The sequence below is a fragment of the Falco naumanni genome, chromosome 11, assembly GCF_017639655.2.
Source record: "Falco naumanni isolate bFalNau1 chromosome 11, bFalNau1.pat, whole genome shotgun sequence".
NCBI classification, from domain to species: domain Eukaryota; kingdom Metazoa; phylum Chordata; class Aves; order Falconiformes; family Falconidae; genus Falco; species Falco naumanni.
Window position 1 is genome coordinate 28,079,677 of NC_054064.1, and position 24,086 is coordinate 28,103,762.

Here is a 24,086-nt window from a genome sequence, read left to right on the forward strand (position 1 = left end):
AGTTTAACTTAGTATAAAATTGTGGTATTGCAAGACCCTAGACCTACTTCAACCCTACTATAAAGGGATTTTTATATTAAAATCATACAAAAAGAATGGGTTTATATTTGGCTGGGGTTTATGTGGGGGCAGTTACGCCATGAATATGTAAATGTTATATGACAAACACAATCCTCATGGTAAAAGCACTATTTCTGCTGCAGTATTGTCAGTCCCTAGGAAGGAACATGAGTATTTCTATGGGTCCTTTGAAGTTTTTTTGTTACAGCACAACCAAAATTCTGTGTTTCTGTCAGAGATGGGTGCCAAAAACACAGCTTGGACTGAACAAGAGATTTACAATTGTCCATAGCTCCTGGCGAATTCATTCCACATTCTTGGATCAGTTCACAGGAAAGCTGTGTCCCGTTTAAATGAGCCTTTTACCCTTAAAAGGTTATCTCAAGTCCTGAATGTTTTTTCCACACTCGGGCCACATACCCCCTCAGGAGAGGGCCCAGGCCCTCGCACCCAGCTGGTGAGCCCCACCGGCGCTCCGGGCAGGCAAACAAGAGCGGGGCAGAGGGACAAAGCACCGCAGCAGAACACACTGAAGGTGCCGAGCGCCTCAGGGGACGGGGTAACGCCCTCCCGCCCTCCCGCAGCCCAAACACCAGGGCGCCGCGCCCCCACCGCCGCGCAGCCCTCCTTCCCGCCTCGTCCCCCGCGCCGTAAGGGGAAGCCTCGCTGTCCCGGGGTGCGATCCCGGGGTGCGGATCGCCCCGGCGGCACCTACCGACCAGACCCCCGCGGCCAGCCGGGCGCCGCCCGGCCCCCCCTCCCCCGCCAAACCCCGCTAACCCCCGCTCCCCTCATCGCACCCGCCCGGCCCCGCCTTCCCGCCGGCCGTTAGGCTGCCTGCTCCGCCCCCGCCGCGCGCCCCCGCTGCGCGCGCAAGCCCCGCCCCCTCCCCGCCCGCCCCCCGGGCCAGTGTGGCGGCTGGCCCCGCCCCTTCGCTGCGTGCCCCGCCCCCTTCCCGCCTGGCGGCAGCCGTGTCTTTCCCCGGCTCCCCTCACCGAGCGGGCGGTGTGGTGCCGGTTCGGTGCCTAAGATGGCGTCTATCATGGAGGGCCCGCTGAGCAAATGGACCAATGTCATGAAGGGCTGGCAGTACCGCTGGTTCGTGCTGGACTACAATGCCGGGCTCCTCTCCTACTACACGGTGAGGGGCAGTGGCGGGCCGGGCGGGTGAGGAGCCGGGAGACCGGCTGAGGCGCAGGGTGGGGGCGGGGAGGGGACTCGGGGCGGTGTGAGTGCCCGGCTGGCCAATGGGGAAGGAGGAGGCGGCGGGAGCAGCCAATGGGGTGGCCCTGCGGGGTGATTTATCGGTGGGGGCGAGCGGCGCTGTTATTGTTGGCGGCCGGCGCGGGGGGAGGGCGCGGCCCTGGGGCGGGGTGGCTGGGCGGGAGTGGCCGGTGCCCCCACACGGGGCTTCCCGGTGGCGCCCTGGAGGGCGGGGGCGGCTCCCGCGGGGCCTCACAACCCCAGCCCCGGGGGGGTGTGTGGCGACACCTCCGGCCCGGTGGAGCGGGACCGACCCGTTGGCGGCGGGTGGCCCGGAGCTTGTGCTGGGGGCCGGCCTCGGCTCCCGCTGTGCTGCCGCCCTGCTGCGGGCGCTGTGCCCCGGCGGCGGGCCCGCGGGGGTGCCGCCTCCCGAGCGGCCCGGCTCTGTTCGGGGCCGGCCGCGCGCTCCGCCGCCGCTCTCCCCCGGGGGGTGCGGGCGGGCCGGTGCCCGCCCAGGACTTCACTCTCCAGCCCGAACTTTTACGGCGCGGTGTGTTAAGGGACAGGGGTGTGTTCCCAGGCTTTTTGCGCAACCGCTGACGGATCCGGACTTGCTAGCTTGTTCGGCTGCTTATGTAAAAATGTGGAGTAAGTTCCAAACGTTTTCACAGTACAAATTCATCTTTTCTTCAAGGATATGCCCTTAAATGAGAAGGCTAACTGGCTCAACCGTATGCCCGCAGATATAAGTTTTCTTAGCATGGAGCAATTTCTATTTAGGGTGTCCATCCGGATGAAACTTGTATAAATTTAACCTGTAGTAAGCTGTAACAGATTTACAGCAGATAACTTCACTTGAGTATTATGCTGTCTGTGAAGGTATATTCATAGAGAAGAATTGCATAGAAATATTTTCCCTAAATTTGACTTCCCAGTCCTACTAGGAGGTGGCCTTTCTCTCCAGAGCTAGGAGATTATAAGGCTCTCAGTATCACTTCCACACTCTCAGTTTTGGTTTGTGGAGGTTCAAAGTCCCTCACCTGGAATATGGGTGGAGAATTACAAGTGCTTTTTAATGGCTGTTCAAATGTCAGCTGTTTATGCTCACTAATTCACCTCAGTCAGTCTTAAGTAGAGGTACAAGGTGTGAAGTCATTTAAGGCTCAGCTACGGAAATAGAAACATTTGCTGATGACTGGTCCATATCGTAGTTCTGGTTATTGCACTGAGTTCGTTCTATGGTCTTCACATGTTTAATAAAAATTAGTTCTTAGTTTCAGTATTTCCTATGATTAGGAAATATGCCTTATGCTTATTTTGTATGATTTGTCATGTTCTCTCTTGTTATGACTTTTAGTTCACAAATTTTAAACCCCCTTTTTTTAACCTGTCCTCAGAAATTCAAGAAAATTCAAAAAAATAAGATTTCAAAGCGAAAGTTCAAGAAATCAAATCACGTTCTCTGCTTTGTCTTCCTTTTACCACTAAAAAATGCCTGCAGTTAACATTTAGAGTGCTTTTGATATCAGTGTGCTATCTTTTCTGCACATATGTCTGTAAAGTACTTGTTGCGCCATTCTCGAGGCGTCCGAATTCATTCTTGTACCTAAGGGCGCGTATCGTGTTGGAAGACTGGCTGCCACTGCTTCACGTGGGCTAGCATGATGCTCGTAGGGTTGTAGGGTCAGCTGGAACGTGGGTTTGAAGACAATTTGATCGTGTCTCAGCTGACCACATGCCTCACTAATATTAGCGTTTGAGAAGGTAGGGGGACACTGTCTCGTTCAGCTCTGCCATTTCATTTTCGCATAGTAACTCCTGAATTGTAGGGAGTTTATAAAGCTGTGGTACATAAGCAGCGGTAATTTGGAATGTTAGCAGGGTTGGGGGCTTTATTTAGGTGGAGAGATGACCTGTTGTGGTTCCGTATATACAGCCTTGTATTTTGAATTAAAGGCGTATCGATGTGACCAGGTACACAGGGTCATGTATTCCATTCCCTCTGAGCCAATTTCAGCCTGAAACAATACAGTTGTCCTGCTGTAGGTGTAACTGGGTGACATTTTGAGCCTGAGACTGGCCTTTCCCTGTGAGCATAATGCAGGGGTGGGGTTGGTTTCAACATGGTGACATAGACATGCAATCTGGAAACAGTTTTGCGGTTAACCTATCAGCATTTACCTGCTCATCACCTCTTTCAGACTCCTTAGCCCATTTCAATCCAGAAAGTTGCGCACGCAGGAAACCAAACCCTTTCTCCAGCAGATCCAATAGCCAATTAACCTTTGGCAGAGGAGCTGTGGAAAACTGCAGGGTAATAACTTCTGATGCGGCTGAACTTTCCATCAGAGAGAGAGCCAGAAATACACGTCTCCTCATAAGTGTGTCCTTGCACTGTTGCATTTAGCCTTCTTTGGTAGTAACTTAAAATAGAATGCAGTAAAGTAACTCTGTTCGAATGCTTATTGCACATTAAGGATACTGTGCAGTAATATTGTACTTGTGGGGAAAAAAAGGCAGCACCTAAATTAGTATGCTTTGTCTTTTGGTAAAATGAGCAGATGTTAACCTAAATATGTTTTGGATACATATATCAGATGCAAATTAATTAAGTTAAATTTACATTTCTGACATAATTAGGACTTTCAAGGAGCAAGGCAAAAGAATTTACATCGTCTGAGTCAGAAAGAAAATGAGAACTTAAGGTTCACACATTTCTGTTTTCATTGGTCTATTCCTTCCCCTCTACTTAGTTGTACTAGTAACACTACTTGCAACTGTGAATGCAGATGTTTCTCACATGCATTTCCAAGGTGTTTTACAAAGCCAAATTGTTTGCTTTTTCCCCACTTCTTTGATAGTTTGTAGTGGGTTTTTTCTTTTTCAGAATAGAATGCACATCCTCAAATTTGCTTGTAATCACATTTGTTTAAATTTATTTATGAATTACATATTTCAGAGAAAATGATGTGGACTTGCCATAAATGGTTTTGCTTGAATAAATAGTTGTCTGATATCAGTAAACTGTTAGTTTTTTCTTTCCTTTGTTAAGAGCAAAAGATGAAATAAATGTGTGCCATTTTGGATCAGTTTGACCAATGGTTTGACAAATTACTTCTTCTTTCCCCTCAATATTCTTTGTGAATCCACCAGTGTTTTCTCTTGAAGGTATCACAAATGTAAGTCTACTGAAGTATTGTGGTTTTTTTCAGCATATAGTTGGCTGCACTGACAATATTTAACAGAAAAGTCTCAAAGTGGCTTATTTCTGCCTTCTGCTGGCACAGCAGCTGTAAAGTTGTTCCATGAGCCGGATTCCAGCTGAAAAATAACTTTCTGCTGTTTTATTTTTTCAGCTGAATTTGTTCTGTTGTTTTCTGCATGTCAGTATAAAAAAAATGTGTGTTGATATTATACTGGGTGATAGCGTGAAGACAGAGAAATGGCTAGGGAGGAAGAGGGAGTTGAATGCAATTTGCTTTTTGTTTGTGTTTTCTGGCAGAAGTGCTGTCTTAAATGCACATCAGCCTTGATTACCCTTGGGAATCCTGTAGAAATAACCCAGAGAACCCCTCAAGGTTGAAAATCTGATTAAAATTCTTTTTTTAAGTGTACTCTTTAAATAAATATTTTAATTGTATAATAAATTGAAAGCAGAACTGGCATAACTGTGGAAACAATGCTAAAACCAGGGCCAGTAGATAGGAAAGTCAGTTCCTTAAAATATTTTAAAACTTTGTGGATATTTGACATGGTGGTATTGAAAGGAGAACTGTTCAAAATGTTGTAGACTTAAGCAGCTGCCTTGTATAGTGAATGAGGCTTGCAAGAAAAAATTGTGTATGACAGCTCCATAGTATTATTGAAACAAAACTGAGCAGCCTGCCATCATGTTAATGGTTCTTGCACCAATAAATGCCTAAAGAATACATTTAAATGTTCTGTTTAAACATTCCATGAAACTACTTTTAAAAACATGCTGGTTGAATGCCTTCAGGAGCAAAATCTGTGTGAAAACAGTTGTTAGGAGGAGTAGTTGTGGTGGTGTAAAACTATTATTCCCATCGTGCTTTTGAAAGATTGCTTCTAGTTAGCAACTTCAATACTTGTTGTGCTGTACTGAAGAACTGCTTGTGGATTGTATGATCCAGATATTGAGGAGGAGGGGGACTCAAATTTTGCAGCAGTTTCATGAACCTTTGGTGGTGAACTGAAAACAAATCTTGTTAACTTGATTTGAAATGATGCTTCTGAAGCTGGAGTCATGGCTCAGTGCCCCTACGGTACAGACCTTCAGATGAATGCATTTTCCTGCTTTTTCCAAATACAGTTTCTCAACCGCCAGCTGTGTGCAAAAATCCCAAGAAAACAGGAAAAAAGCCATCTGCTTTTGCACAAACATTCCCTTTGAGGTCTCTGCTTTCCATTCTCAGCCAAGGTGACACTTTTTCCTGTAATAACTTGATCTGTCACATGCACTGCAATTGCAAACAGCTCAGCGAGTCTAATAAAAACAGACAAAACTATAAGCAAACCAGGGATAGTAAGAAAAAGAATTCTGAATTTATGGACTCTGGAGAAAAAATATTGATAGCTATTATGCAACACTGAACTGAATTTAGTACATAGTTTTAACTTTGTATCACAGGTTTTGATGCACTAAGTAAATTGTTATAGGATTATGATTTAAGTAGTTGACTCCTCTTTAGTAGTTAGGCTATAGGTCTGGTTTTAGATCTCCCAATACTTGATCATCACTTTGAGGTGCACGTCATTGGCATTTCTCATCCAATATAAACATATTGTGCCTGTTCAGATTTGTTCAAAAATATTTGATGGGTTAACTTTGTACTGGCACTCTGAACTGCACGTCATCTGTCCTCTCAAAGCCAGACACGTTGTCTGGTCCATTAATTTGATGAAGTGTAGTCGGGTGCTCATGTAGGACCTGGATCAAGATGGGTACAGTTTGGCAAATGAGACGAGTACAGATCATGTGCTAGCTGTGGATCCAAAGAAAACCAGTTTAGTACTAAATTTGTTCACTTACCTGCAAAATCTCATCTATTGCATGTTTTTTATTTATTTTTTTATTAGGTGTGCAAAATAAACCCAGTAGCAATCTAGAGGATCAATTTTTGTTGTTGCTGTTGGATGACGACTTAGTTCAAGGTTTCTGGCTGTTTAAAAGTCTTTCCTTGATGCAGATTGGGAGCAGTTAAGCTGAGGCTAATGAATTGTCGAGCGAGAGAGACAATTTAATGAATAAGCTTTATTAAAATAACTCAGAGTTATACAGTCTGAACATTTAACAGCGATTACAATATTTAGAAATTTGAAAAGATTAATATGGTGATCAGATACCCAGTCCTGTTGCAGACACAGATTGTTTAGTCTGTGGCTGCACTTCTGGGGGAAAAGGATTGAAGAGAGGGTCCTATGATTGTGTTTATCTCTTTCACCTTGAACCAGTTAGGGTCTCTCATGTATTAATTTCTTGTAGGATTCTATAAGCAGTGTAATGCTTTTCTGTGTCAGGAACCATAAATTATTGCCTTACCTTTTTCAGATATACATGGCATCTGTTGGGGTTATATGAGCCCCAGTGGCATCATCAGTTATCCCTGCAGTGTTTTGGTTCCTGCACTATGACTGCATCCACAAAAGCCGAAGCTTTAGCTACAGAAACAGCATGGCTATTAGATGCTGTCCCTGTGCTTAAGGAGGTCTCCTCTAAGACGGGCACGCCTTGCAAGGGAGCTAGAGGAATGGTAGTTTTGAATTGTTGGTGTTTATTTCTGCTTGAAAAATAAGGGTTGCCTTAGCGTTTGATGGGAACAATGAACGTTATGGGAAGTGGTCCAAAATAAAGCTTCTCCTGTAGATGTATTTAAACGCCAAATATCACTGTTTATAAGTAGAGCTTGTTCCAGGTTCTTCATCCCCAATGGAAATAAATGTTGTAAGTGGTTTTGCTCATCTGTGTACTTATGTTAGAGATTTCCTTGACAGGACTGTGTGAGTCAAAAATGTACTCTGAAAAGTTCTGTGCACTCCTGCACAAGCAGAACGTGGGCCTGAGAAGCTCTGGAGGCAGACAGCAGCTGGGTTTTATATTGAAATCTAAAACTTTCCATGCAACAGCTAAAATTCAAATGGAGTAGTAGTTCTAAAGATGAATGAGGGCTGGGTGGGGTGGGGTGTGTGTATGTGTTAGGATTTTAATTTTGTTTGGTTTTGTATAAATAGACCCAGGCATTATTTACATTTCTCTTAAGAAGCTGTAGGTTACCTGAAATGCCTCATGTTAGATCAGTTCTGTATTTGATCAACTTCACTGGGGGGATGTAAAAAAGAAACCAGTAAAGGCCATATTTTTGGGGGAGATACTTACATTCCCCCTTCAGTAATACTGTATAGCTTTGCTAATTTTTACAGATTTTTATTTGAGTTTCAGCTTAAATTTATCTTGTGTTGCTGTCTGCTTGTAACCTATTCAAGTTCATCAGCATCAAAATCAGTGCACTGTGTATTGAAAGTTTATTGAAAATGTCATTTTGTCTGGTTATAAAACTGATCGCTGAAAAAAGATAGCTGCATATTAAAACTTTAAATATAAAAAGAAAGTAAAGTGTGACTTTTTTATTAGCCATTCAGAGATGTCTTTCTGCCGTATGAGATTTTATTCAGTGAAATGGAACCATTCCTCAAAACAGGTATGGGATGGCTTTATTTATCCAAGAATACTTGACGAGTCATAGGACATAATGGATACCCATGACAAATTTCAACAAAAGGGTAAAATGTAATGCTCTAAGGGAAAGCTGAAGCTGTCTAAATTGTGTTTTTTATAAAATCTTACTTTGGGGGTGTGTGGGAATCTAAAACGTCAGCTGAGTTATGTTGTAAAGTGCTGTCCTGTAGCAATCAGTAAGAGATTTGCTGCGTTCTGATGAGAAAATACAGCACTGTGCGTGATGATAGCTGCATGCTTTAGTGCACAGGGGGTTCAGATACTGGAATGATAGGTGCTTTATTGCACTTAGGTAGAATGAATTAGATTTACTGCTTCATTATAATTGGTATTAACCAATTAAAGCTCTGTCTGAAGGTGGCGAAATGATAAGTATATAGGACCACACCATGAACCTGTGGTTTATCTTGCGAATCTTTTTGCAGACTAAGAATATCATAATGTTTACACTTAATTTCCATTTCATTAAAATGTGGTGTACAAGAAAAAGGAAGGCTTTTACAGTATCTTTTGCAGTTGAGTTGATAGTCTGTCTGCACAGTGGAAATCAGGGTGGTTGGGATTCTGCTCTCCCTTGCAGTAGGACTAGCTCTCATCTTCCCTGCACTTATCTTGTTGAGGGATCTAAACCAAACCAAACCAAATCTCTCTTCTGCTACCTTTGGTTTTTATCCCATTTGGTTCCCTGCCTGTGCGCAGTACAGTGAGCTGGGAGTGCTTTGCCTGGCACGCCGGAGCGCCCGGAGTGTGTCATCTGGACAGACCTGATGGGTTTCCTTCAGCTGCTGCCATCCAGATCCTGTCTTTCCTGCTAAGATCATGCCAATATTTCTTCTTGAAACCACCAGAGGGCGTAATAAACTCTCGGTGGTGCCGTCCTATCTGAGAACTCTGAAGGCAGTGAATATGAAAAATGAAAGTGTACTCTAGTGAGGTGTGTTCCAAGTATATACAATTCCTGATGGGAGATTGTTGGAGTAGCTTTGTTTCTAGATCCTTTCTTGGTTTTGAACTTTAAAAAAAAAAAACACCTTAAAAAAAAATTGTCCCTATGTCGAAGTTTTCATTCAGGATATTTTCAAAGAAATTATTTATCTGTAGAATACATTATGGATACACTGCTGGTATTTATTTCCATTTCATTTTGATCAACTAACCTGTATTGATACGGAAACAAGTAGATTAATACTGATGGTTTCTAACATTCAGTACTCTGACAAATTAGAGATTGAGTTGAATGAGAGATCAGCATAAACATCATATGAAGCTCTGACTCCTGTATTTTTAAATTATCTTTATTGAATAGGACTTGCCTGTGACTGCTTTATGCTTTCCTTGTAGCTATATCTCAAATATGTAGCAGATAAAGAATAATTTCTTGCTGTTACAACTGATACTTCTCATTTCTGTCTTTTTTCCCCTACTGCTATCAGTAAGATTTCATTGTCTGATGGCTTTAGTGGAAAAAGGGCTGGCCATAATCACACCAATATATTGTCTAGATGGAATTGTTTAGATAGGGTTGGAAAGAAGTGGGCATTTCAGAAAATGACAGCAAGAGAATCTGTTCATGAGACACCAGTGATAGCTGTGTTTTCATGACCTGAAAGAGTGTAGTTTGAATATTTGGATAGTAAGAGAGAAGGGGTTGAATTAGACCAGACTGCTTTTGCAGACAGGGCTACAATGGTGTGTCATTTTTCATTTAAAAAATGCAATGTGTGTGTAGTTAAAAAACAGAGTATGTTTTGCCTCTTATCAAAAAACTGAGTATTTAGGATGACTGAAATTTTTCTTTTTTTCTTTATCTTAAAGAGTTTGTGTGTGTACTGCTTGTGCTTGCCACTATTTGCCCAGTAACACAACATTGGCAGAAAGTTACTGACAAATCTACCGGAGTCAGTCCCGGGAACAGCTGAAAGTTCAAAGTATCACAACTTCAAGCTAGGACTGAGTTGGCTGTTGAGTTGCCTGTTTTCGGGGGCTGAGGGTTTTTTCCCCTGGAATTCCCTTGTTAGTGCTTTAAACAGATAATAAAGAGGGGGTTCAGTAGTTTAGCTGCAAGATGGGCTAATCTACAGGTTTGAGCACTGTTTATGGATGCAGGAATCCTGTTTTCTGATCTGGGCGTCTAAACATGAAATGTATATTTGTATGAAAAGGGGTATAGATCTGGGAAACTTTCTGATAGGGTTATAATTTCATTTGTACAATTCTGCCTGCACAGCTGTATTTTGTTATATGGACACTTTTCTGAGAGTAGGAGAGGAGGGAGGAAGATGTAAATCAGTATACTGCCAATTTTTACTATTTCCTAATTCCTTTCTTCTTCACTTTTTACTTTCTATAAAGGTGTGGACTGCATCTTCTAAGTATTTCTTCAAGGTATCTACAAAACTTCTTGAAGTGGGATATTGTATTTTATTTTTTTGAAGGATTATTTTTTTCATACCATGGTGGTGTACTTTCTTTTCTGTGAGAACTAACCTATTTTGTAACAGAACTTGCATCTCATTTAATCAGTCAATAAAACATTATTGAAAAATGATTTATTCTTTTCTCAGTTGCTTTGAATAACTAACTTTCTGCTTGCAATTCTTACTATATTTGTTAATCCAGTGATCTGTTTTTTTCTGTTTCAGTCAAAAGACAAAATGATGAGAGGATCACGCCGAGGCTGTGTTAGACTCAGGGTAAGTGTTTTTTTATTCAGTACTTAATTACTTACTGTATATAATGTGGCCTAATGGAGAGAACTGCACGGAGACTTTTGAGGTTTGTGCTCTATTCCTGACTCTGCAAAATACTGAAATAGTGAAAGTATTTAAAGAAAGGAAATATTAGAGGTCAAGTGACATGCTGGGCTGATTGCATTCTATAATTTTATATACTGTATAAAAACGTTATATATTTTATACATATACATTATATGACAGGGTAATATGACAGGGTTAGTAGCAGGCTATGAAAAAGTTGCTGCTTGCAGTTCTCATTTCTTTGTGTGTGGATATATATATGTGTGTGTATCTATATATATATGTTCTGTCCCTACAGAAGTCATTGCAAAACTGCTTTCTTCTGTCCTTCTGATTTGCCTGTAGTCTTTTACTGTGTCCTCCATTCTGCCAGTTTGGACAGTCTTTAGGCCTGCCACTTGGCTGCTCTTGAGCTTAGTGAAACAAAGGACTGGAAAGGGAAGGAGGAGCACAGCAGGCAAGGTTTTTGAAATATCAGCTGGGAGGGGGTACAAATTGGGGAAAGAGAGGTAAAAAGATGCAGAGTGGGAAAGCTGAGTGGTATTTGTTTGAGGCACCAGGGCTTGGGGCATTTATCCTTGAGTGCTACTGTTGCAGCGTGAAATGACAGTACTGAAATGAGATGGGAATGCTGTGATACCTTTTCACATGCCCAGTTTCTACCTTGTGTTCATGCACGTACCAAAAGTATTTCTTGCAGAAGTCTTTTTTCTGTATTTTTTCCCATTCCTTACAGAATCTCTGGTTCCAATATGCAGCAGTCTTGTGAAGAGCTGATGTAAACAGGGGGATGGAGTCAGGAGTATGATGGGTATGAATGGGAGCATTTTGAGTCTTGGAATAAGAGAAGTATAGGCAAGGGGATCTGTGGTCTGGCACATCATGTGATGAGTGTTGCAGCAGAACTCTGCTTCTTCCATTACTCCTTCCTCTGTTGTTACTCCTTTCCAGTCTTTCTGTGGGCTTATTAAAGGGGTACCTACAGCCTTTGGAAACTCATACAAAGAATCTCCAATCACTTGGATTCCAGATGACTTTTTTCCACTTTCCCTTGTTTAATGTATTGATGTCTTAATTTGGAATTTCTTTAAGGGTAATGTAAACTCAAACCATTGTCTAGAACATGACATCCCCAAAGATTCATGAGGATGTTTTTCTATTGTGCAGAAAAATTTAGTCTGAAAAACCATGCCTGCTTTAATAGTGTTGTGAGCCTGTCAATGTGGAGGTTGGCCTCAGCGTGTCAGTTTGGGAAATACTAAAAGTGAACAATCTGTTCAATGTTGCATGATCCATCTTTATATGTGTTTAACATAAAATGATCCCTTTCTCTTCCCCCATCTGCCGCTCTCCCACCTCAGATTACCCTTTGGAGTTTTCTGAAGGTTTGCTGACTCCTCCCTCCTTTCTCTGAATGTGTGTAGGGATTTTTTATGGAAGAAGGAATCTTTATTTTTTCTGCTTTTGTAAAGCAGCTCTTCTGGCAGATGACAGTGATACTGATAGCTGAACAGATGGGCTTCTGCAGTCTGAAATTCTATCAAAGAGGTTTTCTGTTTAGAGTAATTGTTGATTTGTAACTGTAAGTGTGAACATAAACAAACATGTAATTTAAGCAATTTGGCTAAAATACTTCCGATTTTCTTGAACGGATTTTTAAAAGCTTGTTCCTCACCTTTTTGCTCTTGATACATGTTTCATAGGCCTGAAGTTTCATCTTCAGATTCTTTTCTTGACTGTCGTAGTGTACTTAGCAAGGTATATTCATAGAGAAATCTATGCCATCTATACTATGTGTAAGTCCTGCTGAAGTTTTCTGGAATATACACTTAAACTTTCACAGTCTAGTTTTTCTTTTGCTTGTTTATATGTATTATCTGCATGACAACAGAAGCATCTTCTATGCTGAGGCTCAGACCCTTTGCCTCAGTGTTGCGATCAGAGCTTCTGCACTTGATGGAGCATTGTGTGGCGATCACAGACAGCCCTGTGCTCTTCCTGCTCCTCGGTTCCCTCCCACCACTTGGGATAAAGGCAGGACTTTGTTGTTCTAGTCTGACCTTTTTTAGCCTTATGTTAGTTTTACCTATAATCTTCGGGGAGAATATCTTCGTCATGTTCTTGGTGTCTGACTTACAGGTTTTTGATATAGCTGGTGAGGAGAATGATATTGTACAACTTGCAGTGATCTGATTTATTGCATAGCGAAACATGTACTTAAAGTGCCGAACTTTTTTCTTTATCTATTGGTATATTTAAAAAAAAGAAAAATAATTCTGGAAAAATGAATCTGGCCCATCATGTCATGCTGCTGGCACACTGGTTGGTTGCCAGATAGTCTCTGAATATAATGGCTAGTCAGCTGGTTGTTGTTATGTCCTGGCACTGAAAATATTCAGAAGTATACTGGCTTGGGTACACTTTTTGGGTGCCTCTTTTATAGTGATCACATAACTGTCCTTGCAAAGCCTGTATGGAAGATACTCTTTTGGAGAAGTGGTACATTTTTGGCAGTTGAGGGAATGGAGCTATCCTTTCCTGCTACGTGCCCTTGAATTACATATGGTTAGTGCTGTTCTTAAATAGGACCTGTGTCTTCCACTGTCTTGTGGTGCCTGTGACAGTCTCAGCCATGTATGAGCTGGTACCATTGGCCAGAAACCTCATACAGGGGCTAGGAAGAATGTGTGTGAATAAGATTGATTCAGATCCTTCTGCCCCTAAGTCTGTACCAAAACAATTCTTATGTTTTGGCCGGTCTGATAGGTACCTGACCCCCTGCTCTGTAGTTGGTGTATGGTACCTGGCTGAATGAAATGAAGCACTTGTTGGAATTCACTCACAGCCACTCGTACTACTGTTACTTGCCGTTTACTCTGACAGTAAGAGCAAAATTTACCCTAGAAATATGTCCACCTTCCAGTGATGTCTGTTTTGTCTGAGGGGGAAAGACTAAACAGATCCTGATGCCATGGCTCCTGGAGGAGAAGAGAAACTGAGGAAATTAATTGGTGATTTTTGAACTAAATGTTGTAATTTGTTGGAATTGGCAGAGGCCTGGAATGGTTCTTTTTTCACTGTCATCTTTTCCTGGGTGAAACTGTGTTATTTATTAAGTGTTTTAGGGGGGCAGGAATGAAGATGTGGATAGATTTTTAAAAAGCTAAGCACAGATGGCCTTTAACTCTAAAATTTATTTGGATTTCCTTCTAATAATTCATGAGGAATTAGAGGACAAAGCTAACTGGTTTTGATATATCCTGATGACTTACTGTTAATATTTACTTAGGGACTGAAAATTAGATCTTGCAGGGTACCAGTGACCCGACACGATGGGCCAAATTCATTCTGCTAGAATGATTTTTTTTTTTTTAATAGACTGGTAGATAAAATCAGGTCAAGAGCTTCTTTTTATAGAGTATCTATGAATTAGTATTTTTATACATGGAAAGTACTTACACAATATTGTTCCCCACTCTTCTTTAAAATATAAGTTGGAATGTAGTAGAAAACTGTTTACTATAATGATGCTGTAGTGTAAAGCCACCTCCATTACAAAAATAAAAGATGCATGGTATTATCTAATAAATCACAGTTTTACAAATAATTACTGTTCTTATCTGCAACTAAAAATTTATTCAGGAACTGACTTGCATCCTGTGAGTAAACACAGAATCGTTCTGCTCTTTACTGTATTCAGTTTGCTTCTAATTTGTCAATGCTGTTTAAATTCCAGTGGTGTAGTGCTGGAGTGTATGCTGCTGATGTCACTGCTTGCCTTATCAGGATTTTGTTCTTTGTTTCACAGGGAGCTGTGATTGGTATAGACGATGAGGACGACAGCACCTTCACAATAACTGTTGATCAGAAAACCTTCCATTTTCAGGGTGAGCTGAAAGAAGAGATTGTTTTTTTCTTATAATAGATTCCACTTGTATTTGATGGATGATTTTAAATGTTTGGCAACAGAACAGCATGAATGAGCACACTGAGAACATTCTGGATCCAGGGGTGCTGCAGGTTAGGCAGGGATTTACATCTGCAGTGGATACATATGTGCTAGAAAGAGACTGTAGCTCTAGCAGGATTTGGAGATTAAAAATGTAAAGAATAAATCACTCAAGGGGAGGAAGTAATGGGCTTCTGATTATGGGTTTCGCTTGCAAAACGTTTCTGATCTGCGTTATCAAGATACAATTATGCATTTCTGTATGAAGAGAATCAAGACCGGTCTGAAGGTTGCAATTTGTATCCAAATAGAACTTAATACTCAATTATGAGGAGACTAGAGGCAACATTTGGCTTAAAGGTGGAGCTTTGCTTCAAGATTTACCAGCTTGCATTCATTTCATCTACATTTCTGTGTCTTGTCTGCCAGTCACCATTTCTCTGCTATTATCCTTTTATTCACATTTACTAACACCAATGCCATCTGCCACTGCTATGTTTCGTCATTGCATGCTATGGTTCACCGGTAGAAAGGGTAAGGTACTATATAATTGTTATGTACTCCTTAAATTATTTTATCTGCAGCAGTAGGACAAAATACTGTGATAATATTGGCTAGAGAACTTATCTTTTCTGAATGTTAAAATCTTAGGGAAGTGTGATGAAAATATTTTTCAACTAACATTTGCTAGTCCTTTTGCTTTTCCTCTAAAATGTAGTGACTAAATCATTTAATTGCTTTGCATAGAACTGGAAGCTGTATATTTCCAAGAGGCACATTTGCATTTAACCAGTCATATTAATTTATGTAAACTGGAATAATTCATTCTATACCCTATACTGTACTGTACAGGTTTTAAAAATCAGTGATTTGGTAATGGGAGTTATCTTTAGTACTGCTGTATTTTTGAGAACATTTCTAATGATAAACATTAATTGTACACCATATTGTCACTGGCATCTGTATTCCTTGTGCTACAGTTCTTCCTAAACGCTGCTTCCGTACTCTGGCTTTTCACTGCATTAAGCCTCATAAACATACCTTCATAATGCTGAGCTCACAGTAATGCTTAAATCTACTGTTTCCAAGGATAACTGATGCAATGCAAGCTAATTGCTAATGTAGTAATGGAATGCCATACTAACGGCAATCTTTCAGTACTATGAAGCTAAATACTGCTGAATATTTGAGAATTTGATACAGGTAAATCTGGAAGTCTGTGATCTATAGTTACGAAGATATACCTTTTTTAATAAGCCTTATGTGCAGTGATTTCTTATATGCTATATTCTCTTTTGGATAGTCAGATATCTTAAGCCAAGACTGGTACTATTTGATAAAAGTAGTGTTCTGCTTTAAGTAATATTGATAGTTTTTGAACACCAGTTTTGTCACATAACGTCTCATGCTTTATAATCTCAATTAGTGTGCATTTCATACCAGTTCAGGATTCATGTATGCTCCTTTAGTGGCGAACTAAGATCTTGTATACTATTTTCAGTATTATGCTTTTTCTATTAGCATATTATGAAGATAACATCCCTGCTATCCAGAAAATTATAATAATGACACAAGCACAGTATTAATATATGTGGCTGTAATGTGAAAATGTAAAAAGACAGGTAAGATATTAGTGCTGGAATATTTTGGTATAAAACAGATTTGTGGATCTGTATCTGTAGTTCTTACAGTCACTGTAAATGTATTCTCACTTCATGCAGCCCTTATCTCATATAGATATATATATATATTTATATATAAAATGTTTGGCCATTATATTAAATGAATTCAGTATTACACAGGCTTTAATTTATGTGAAATACAGGTCACTATCAGCCATGAATGGTGAATGGATAATAATGTAAATACTACCAAAAGTATTCTGAGACTACACAGGATACATAGAACAGATTCTGGGAATAATCCAGGAAAACGTACAGCATTCTTAACATTTTTTTTCTAAGAGTTTTTAAAATACATGATCCAGATAGAGCTTTTGTTCTGCGAGATAGTCATAGCTATAAATATATCCACCCTTTATAAAAAAAGTTTTGTACAAGAGAATGCTGCAGAAATGGCAAATTTTTAAAAGGTACAATCTCTTCCTTCTTACTGCCTGCTTTCATTCTCAGAGACAGCTAAGGTTCCAAACAAACTGGAGCCTAGTTGGAAAAACAACAGAACTTTTAAAATTCCAAGATTTCAAGGATCTGCTGAGCTGTGTCTACGTTAGGGTCCCATCTGCAGTGGAACAGTTTCTTTTTCAGCCTCCAAAAGAAAAATGCTTTCATGTACTCAGACTTTAAGTACTGATTGGTGAACACTTGAATCTTCTTGGTCTCAGTGAGATTTTGCTGATAGGTAGTGATAGAATTTGAATTTGGGAAAAGAAGGAAAAGCTTCATACCGGATTAATTAATTACTTCTCAATGTCAGTTGCTCAAAATTGTGCATCTGTCTAAAACTCTAGAGATGTAGGTAATGAGATGAAGGGCAAATGAGTCATTTAAAGATGTCTGAACAACTTCTCACATGTTTGTTGTTCCTGTATGTGTATGTATGTGTGTAACTGAATTTCTGAAGCACTAAACCTCTAGCATTTCCCACTAGCATTTGCCAGTCACTGGATCTTGGTAAATTCTAAGTCTTCCCAGTGTGTAGTTCATATTTTGTTGCCGCCTGTGACAGTCTTCCTCTATCCTGTTTGCAGCTGTGCTTCCTAGTGGCCATCCCTGTATTGAACATTAGTAAAAGTTAAAAAGTTTTTATTACAAACAAAATATAGGCTTTGAATGATGACTGCATACATATCAAACAGTATCCATATGTGTCATGCCTGGGTATAAAGGAAAGAAGTTAATTGAATAAATATGGGCAATAAAACCAACAGCAGTTTTGGTTTTACTGTCAGCTTAACAGCTCTGCCAGAGTGCCCAGAAGATTATTCCCTTTATTGTACTGCTGTATCACACTAGAGGAGGAAGGGAGGAGTAGAATGTCCACAGAAATTTTAAGATAGGTTTAAAAGTAATGTATTCCATCTCGTGGTTGGTCCTTGTTTGGTCATACCATATATCCAATGCCATGGCTTGATTCTAAGGCTTCTGAATTAGGTAGATCTCAAAGCACTCCCTCATGGGTTTGTTCAGATTAGATGTAAAAATCCATTCAAGTCATTGCAAGACATTTGGGATAATACTCTCAGTCTAATGTACCTTCCTGTCAGGAAGCTCGCTCTTGGTAATATATTTTTTCTTAATGTAATACTTGTCTCTGTTCTAAATGTTCCATAACCTTCAAGCACTGTGGGTTTTTTTTTGGTTTGGTTTGGTTGTTGGTTTTGTTGTTAAATTTCTTTTAACATCTTCATATCATCACCTAGCTATAAGCTCTTTCTATTTGGAAAGTCGGTTCTTCTACCCTTCATAGCACTTAGCTGCTCTTTCTGCTCACTAGCATGCTCTTGGCTTAAATTCAATAGTGGGAACATGATGTTCAGGATAGTCCAGCAAGGGTATTGTTACCTTCTTGATATTTGAATTGCTGTCTAACCTGAAGCAATAATGGCTTTTATTTGGACTCAAATACTTCATTAAACACACACTGTATGCAGAAAGAAGAATTTAGATTTTTAAACTCCTACCTGAAAACCCAGCTCTTATTTTTACAGCCTGCAGCACAGTTCCTTGGAAGGAAAATCAGTCTTGTCTCCACTGTTTCATGTAATAAAGGACTGAAAGATTGGAAGCAGTCCAGTGCATTGATCTGAGATGATTTTGCTTTACCTTTTGTCTTTACTTTCCTATTCCTGCCACGAAAGTATCTTGAGAAATGAAGCATGAATGTTGCTGTGCAACTTACTCTCCTATTACATGAAAGCTGTCAGCCGGTAAAGGTAGATTTCTCCTTCTTCCCCATCCTGCCCCAGTTTCTAGCATGATTTGTGTCTGCTTACCATCCATCCCAGCTGAGAAAAGAGGGAGATATGCACAGCAAGAGGTTGTCTTAATGTTATAAAAGCAGGGAATTTTTGTTGGTGTGGGACATGGCTGTTACTAAGGATATACTGGGGCCCACAAAGGCCTTAGCTGCTGAGCATATCAGAATTTGAGATTTTAAGTGTTCGTATTAAGTATCAAGATTAAGTATAATGGTTTTAGACCTGTGTTTCACAGCTACTTGGGGAAATAGTCAAAATCTAGTCTTCTATAAAACCTCAACATTGTCCACCAAATAGATGACGGGAAGCTGATTGCCCTTGTGGTATAAAGAGGCACTTTAGTCTATCAGATTACCCAATTTAAATAATGATTCATAAACTGCAGCCTTTTCCCCAAAAAGTTTTGAGAGCTTTTTAAATTTTATATTGAAAAATGTCTATAGAGAGATTTTGGTGAAATCAAGATGTAGAAATTTTAGGTGTGTCCTGCTTTCCTCAATGATGTTTATAACTGCTGTGACCGCATCGTTTATCCTAAGCTAAATTTTTCATGGCCTTTTGGGGTTCTGGTGGTGCTGAAACAGTGAATTCCTCTATGCTGTGCTCTCAATGGTGCTTTTATATTGCAGAGGAGCGTGAGCAGCTATGTTAAGAGTAAATCTTTCAGCCTTGTCTCTTCATACATTTACATCAGAGCTGAGCTACCTTCCCTCCTCCCTTTAGCTGACCAGGTCTGTGCTGCACAAAGTTCAGGGCTGCATCTTGTCCTCTCCTGACTGGCAAAACTGCAAAAAATCCTCTGTGAACCAGAACTAGGTTTAGATTTTGCAGTATGATTTTTCTGTCTTCTTCTCTCTTCCATCTTTCTCCTTTTTGCTATTAATGTGTCATACTAATATTTTGAGTAGTTGGATCTTGTAACCAGAGCACAAGGAATGGTGGGTGGTTGTGCTTTTACTGTTGCACGCAGTTCCTTCTTGCACTCGTTGCATCCTGTGTTATAATTGTCTGTTTTCTAATCATACCATGAGGCTATCTGCACTTAATTTTTATGGTCATATATAAACACATCTTGGTTTTCCATTTCTTGAGGTTGAAGTAGCAGATTTCAAAATGTATGTTAAACTTGAGAGTAGCAAAGGAAATACCTTGAAACAGTATTTGTGTGATGTGTTTTCTTTTTTCCTTGCTCTGGAAGATACACTATATTTATTGCTTGTTATTTTGGCATCAACATGAATCTTTTATCTCAACTGTATATATGATACATGGCAACTATTTTGGAAGGGGAGAAATGGCCAGAAGAGGTCTCACTATAAGGAGGGGAGGTATACCGAGAAGTTCAACACTCTTTTCCTTCTGTTTTAACAAGAAATTCCAAGTAGCAATAAACTTGAGTTTGACCTGTTAAACTGAGAGGTATGTTATTGGCTAAGGAAAATGGTTATATTTTTGTTCTTCTATTTTTATTTTTTTTTTTAGTTCAAGCCTTGAACTTGTAGTTTCTGAGCTAGTCCAACATGATCTGCAGTGACTTTTAAAAGGCAAACATACCTTGAAAGCCATTTCCACAGACTATACTATACAAACTATTATTTAGTGTTATAATATTTAAATATTGGCATTCTCTGGTGAAAACCCAGATAATTGCAGATTGTCCCACATTCAAAAATGTTTAATTGCAAAATTATACATTGTGTATGAATTCCCAGAGAGAACTAATAGCATCTTGATCATGTATCTCCGTTGTCACACAAGTTTCCACCTGAAGATATGTTTATGGGCTGATTGTAAAGCTTGCTAAAAATGCTTTTGAGCATAGGTAACAGTGAAACAGGAGTTTAGTTGGTTTCTCAAGATCACAGATTAATCTTACTAATACATTGTACACAGGAGACCACTTGATGCTTTTTCTTTGGCCAAGATTAGACTTTCTGTCTTGTGACTGCACAGGAGTCTTCTGTAGGTACAGGGAGATCAACGAAAGGAGGGTTGATTTATATGTGTAGGTGGAGAATGGCACCAGGAGGGAGATTAGTGGAGAGGAGAATAATGGTTGTGACAACTCCAAAATTATATAGAGGAAATACGGTACTGAGACTATGTTCAACCTACTGACAGATGCAGGAGCTGCATGTGTTAGAAGAGTATTTACAAGCAATGAAATGATAGTGTTTTTGTAGGTTTGTATGAAACCCTGCTTCATCTTACATGTTTTCCCATGGTTTGAAAGGCCTTCAGTGACTTTAAAAAGTTACTTGTTTAGCCACAGAACAGCCCTTTGATGTTTGACTTTTCCACCTTATTAGACACTACTGATAAAATCTCTCTCCATTGAGATCCATGGCAAAAAATCCTATCGATCTCAATACAGTCAGTATTTCACCTCTATCATCTGGTTATTTGTGTGTAAAGATGCTACATCAGTTCTGCACTTGGCTGAGAAAATACAGGAATTCTGCATAAAAATCGGTGAAAGTTATGTCAGAATGAAGGCTGCATAATTGACTCTATTGACTCTGTGGGTGTAATAGACTTTTTTTTTTTTTACTGAGTTCTGCCTGTAAGTAGGTCACAGTGAATGAAAATAAAATATGCATTTCATTTTGTGACAGTATGGTGTATTTATAAGTAATCCAGTGACTTTAACTAATTCTTGAGGCTTTTCTTTCATCCTAGTGCCCATGTAGATGCACACAGGAAAAAAGAAAAACACCAGTATGCTAATTCTGAAGTGATATGTTTTGTATATTCTGTCTTCCAAGTACTGCTGTGCATGACCTAGAAATGCTGGTGGTAAATGCTGTACTGTGGAGCAGAGTTGTTAAACTTGTTTATATCTAATCTTTAGATGCCATCAAGCTTAGGCTAGAAAAAGTAATCTGTTTTATGTTGTACTCTAGCATTTGGTGTACATTATATAAACACATATAATCTCTTCACAACAAAGCAAATATTATAGAAACTCTAAATTACAAAATTTATTCTCTATTTGAGAAATTATTAGAGGCTGGGAGCATTTAATGTAGTTGCATTTCATTTGCCTTCTTATCCTCGTGGAATAGAACTTTTACAAATCTCTGCCGTATCTGACTTGGCAGTTTGGGAAATTCAGAGATAAGGGACTATTTTAGGAGTTGTAAAACATCATTCTTCTGAATTACAGAAATTCCTCAGTAGAAGCAATGATTCTTGTCTTCAGTACTTTTTTCATTCCATAATTTTGTCCTTGGTAAAATAATTGCTTTTCTTTCTTTGTACCTCCTTTAGGAAAGAGTTCATACATTTTTCTAGTATATAATGGATGTTAAAATATCTGGCAAATAAGCCCAACCAGACAGATCACAAAAAATGCACGACTTCAAAAATATTATTATCATATTAAATCTCACTGTAACGCAATTACATATTTCTCAAGTGTGCTTCTCTGACCTAGTCATAAATAGGACTGTGATTGTGTTAAATACCCCGTGGTTATCTCAGACATGCCTGAGATGTCATAATAAATTATACAGGTACCTTTTGAAGGATGCATTGTAGACACAAAGGAGTGAAAGGTTAAGCATATGGGAACAAATTGTAATCTAGTTCATAAAAACTAATTCTACTAGAAAAATGTAAAAATAGCTTAACTGACATAATCACAGTAAATTTGCGGTGTTTCAGCCATTAATGATTCACCTCTTGCTTAAAGCATTGGGCATATAACTCTATGGGCATGTAGTTGGGTCTGTGTGCAAATATTCACTGTTAAATTGCAGTAAAAACTGAGTTAATTATTCTGGCACTTGAAATAGAGGAAAGTGCAGAGACTGTTAATGTTCTTTCAGCTGCAGACAGCATTGATATTTTCGTGGATAGCTGATGCTCTAGTCCATCTTGAATTTCAGCTGACAAGGTAGCTGTTGCATTAACCCCTCAGACTAAGATCCACAGTGAATATTTGTGTAGTGTAGTGGGCTTCTCTATTTAATTTCTTTTTCTAATTAGTATTAAAAAAATTGAATCACTTATGAACAGCTGAAGTAACACCTTTATGTTTTTTAAGTGCTATGTAGATGTCTGGGTATTTCTTATTTGTCTGTTGGAATACTGATTCTGGAGTCAGCCTAGGAAACAGTAACTTGATGTTGTCTCTTGCCCCCTGCTCTTCCTCTTTCTAGTTTTGTGTCAGGAGGGACCAGATATCATTCCTCCATTTTCATATAAGCACAGATACTAGTGAAATTCCTTGGACTAGGTAATAATTGCCATATCGCAAATATGTTGGCGGAAAGAAATTCTGGAGTAGCTTTCCCATAGGAACTGGGGAAGGGATTAACTTTAAAATGGAGCCTGATCAAATCAAGAAAAAAGAGTGATTTCAGGGTACTTGAGACACAGGACTAACGAGCAAAACATTCTTGTCTCCTATCTGCTGAAGAAAGCCTCCAGCATTTGCTGATACAGAGTGGATATTATGTAGTGTGCATCACAAGGTTTTTAGCTGAAAAGATATTAGAGCTTTTTCTTTGGCCAGAGTTGCCCTCTTTAGATAAAAAAAGGCCTGGATATCTAGCTTTCCATACATATGAGTGGATAATGATCTCTGACCATTGTGCGTAGATTTTTCCCATAAATTGTTTCTGAGTGTGTTGGCTAATCTCTTTTTTGAATGTTCCCATTGATTTTTTTTTTCATCAGTGATCTTTTGGCAGCTGTTCAGTTCTAAATTGCTTTTACCATTAGGGAGCTTTTCCTTGCACCTAATCTCACAGCAGCCATTTTGATTAGATTTAATATAACTTTTCTCACAGCTTGCTTTACTAAAAACTGCATCCTACTGTTTTCTCCATGGTTTTCTTAAAAGAGAGTATGGAGGAGAGCCAGGAGGATCTGCTGTTGATGATAGATGGTCTGAAAGTTAAACCAGTGTCCTGAACAGAGTGCTTAAAAGGTTACAATGCAGTGTGTTTCCGTGCAGTAAGCAGTCCTCTCATGGCAGTGTTCCTGGATCTGTCATGGCCAAGAACCTTGTCTTAGTAGCAGGATTGATGAGATTCATACGTTCTACCTAAGGACTGATCATTGTATGCCGTAAGTTTGCAATGTCTAGTATATGAGGAAAAAATACAGCTTCTATTCCTCGTGCTCAGCTGTGGTAGAAAGAGGGATGAAAGGGCTATTAGAGGAATAGAAGCTTCAAAAGTTTAGTTTATTTATGAACACAGGAAAGTCAGTTCAGTTTTTGAACTGTACTGAGTGGGTGGTTTCTGGGTCTTCCCTGCTGCTGTAAGCCTTCTCTGTTCCTTTAGTGGTTCATATACAAGTCTTGATGCGATAACCTTTATTAATGGGCTGCTGTATATTGAGATTAGCATTTAACTAATGCAGTGACCTCTCTTTGCTGGCAGCATGGAAGGTCATAGGAAGTCTGTCGCAGTA

General features: G+C 39.7%; 2 protein-coding genes across 4 annotated transcripts in view; one reads left to right on the plus strand and one right to left on the minus strand.

Annotated features, from left to right (window-relative positions):
* EPS15 (epidermal growth factor receptor pathway substrate 15) overlaps positions 1–1,115 on the minus strand; it is a 72,209-nt gene extending 71,094 nt beyond the window's left edge. The window contains exon 1 of the mRNA XM_040610150.1: positions 1,056–1,115. The gene's annotated coding sequence lies outside the window, so the exon portion shown is untranslated. The remainder of the gene's footprint in view (positions 1–1,055) is intronic.
* Positions 1,091–24,086, plus strand: part of OSBPL9 (oxysterol binding protein like 9) — a 63,696-nt gene continuing 40,700 nt past the window's right edge. For all 3 annotated transcript variants that reach the window (XM_040610156.1, XM_040610157.1, XM_040610158.1), the window contains exons 1-3: positions 1,091–1,201; positions 10,660–10,710; positions 14,582–14,660. In XM_040610156.1, coding sequence (XP_040466090.1) covers positions 1,091–1,201; positions 10,660–10,710; positions 14,582–14,660 — 241 coding nt within the window. The remainder of the gene's footprint in view (positions 1,202–10,659; positions 10,711–14,581; positions 14,661–24,086) is intronic.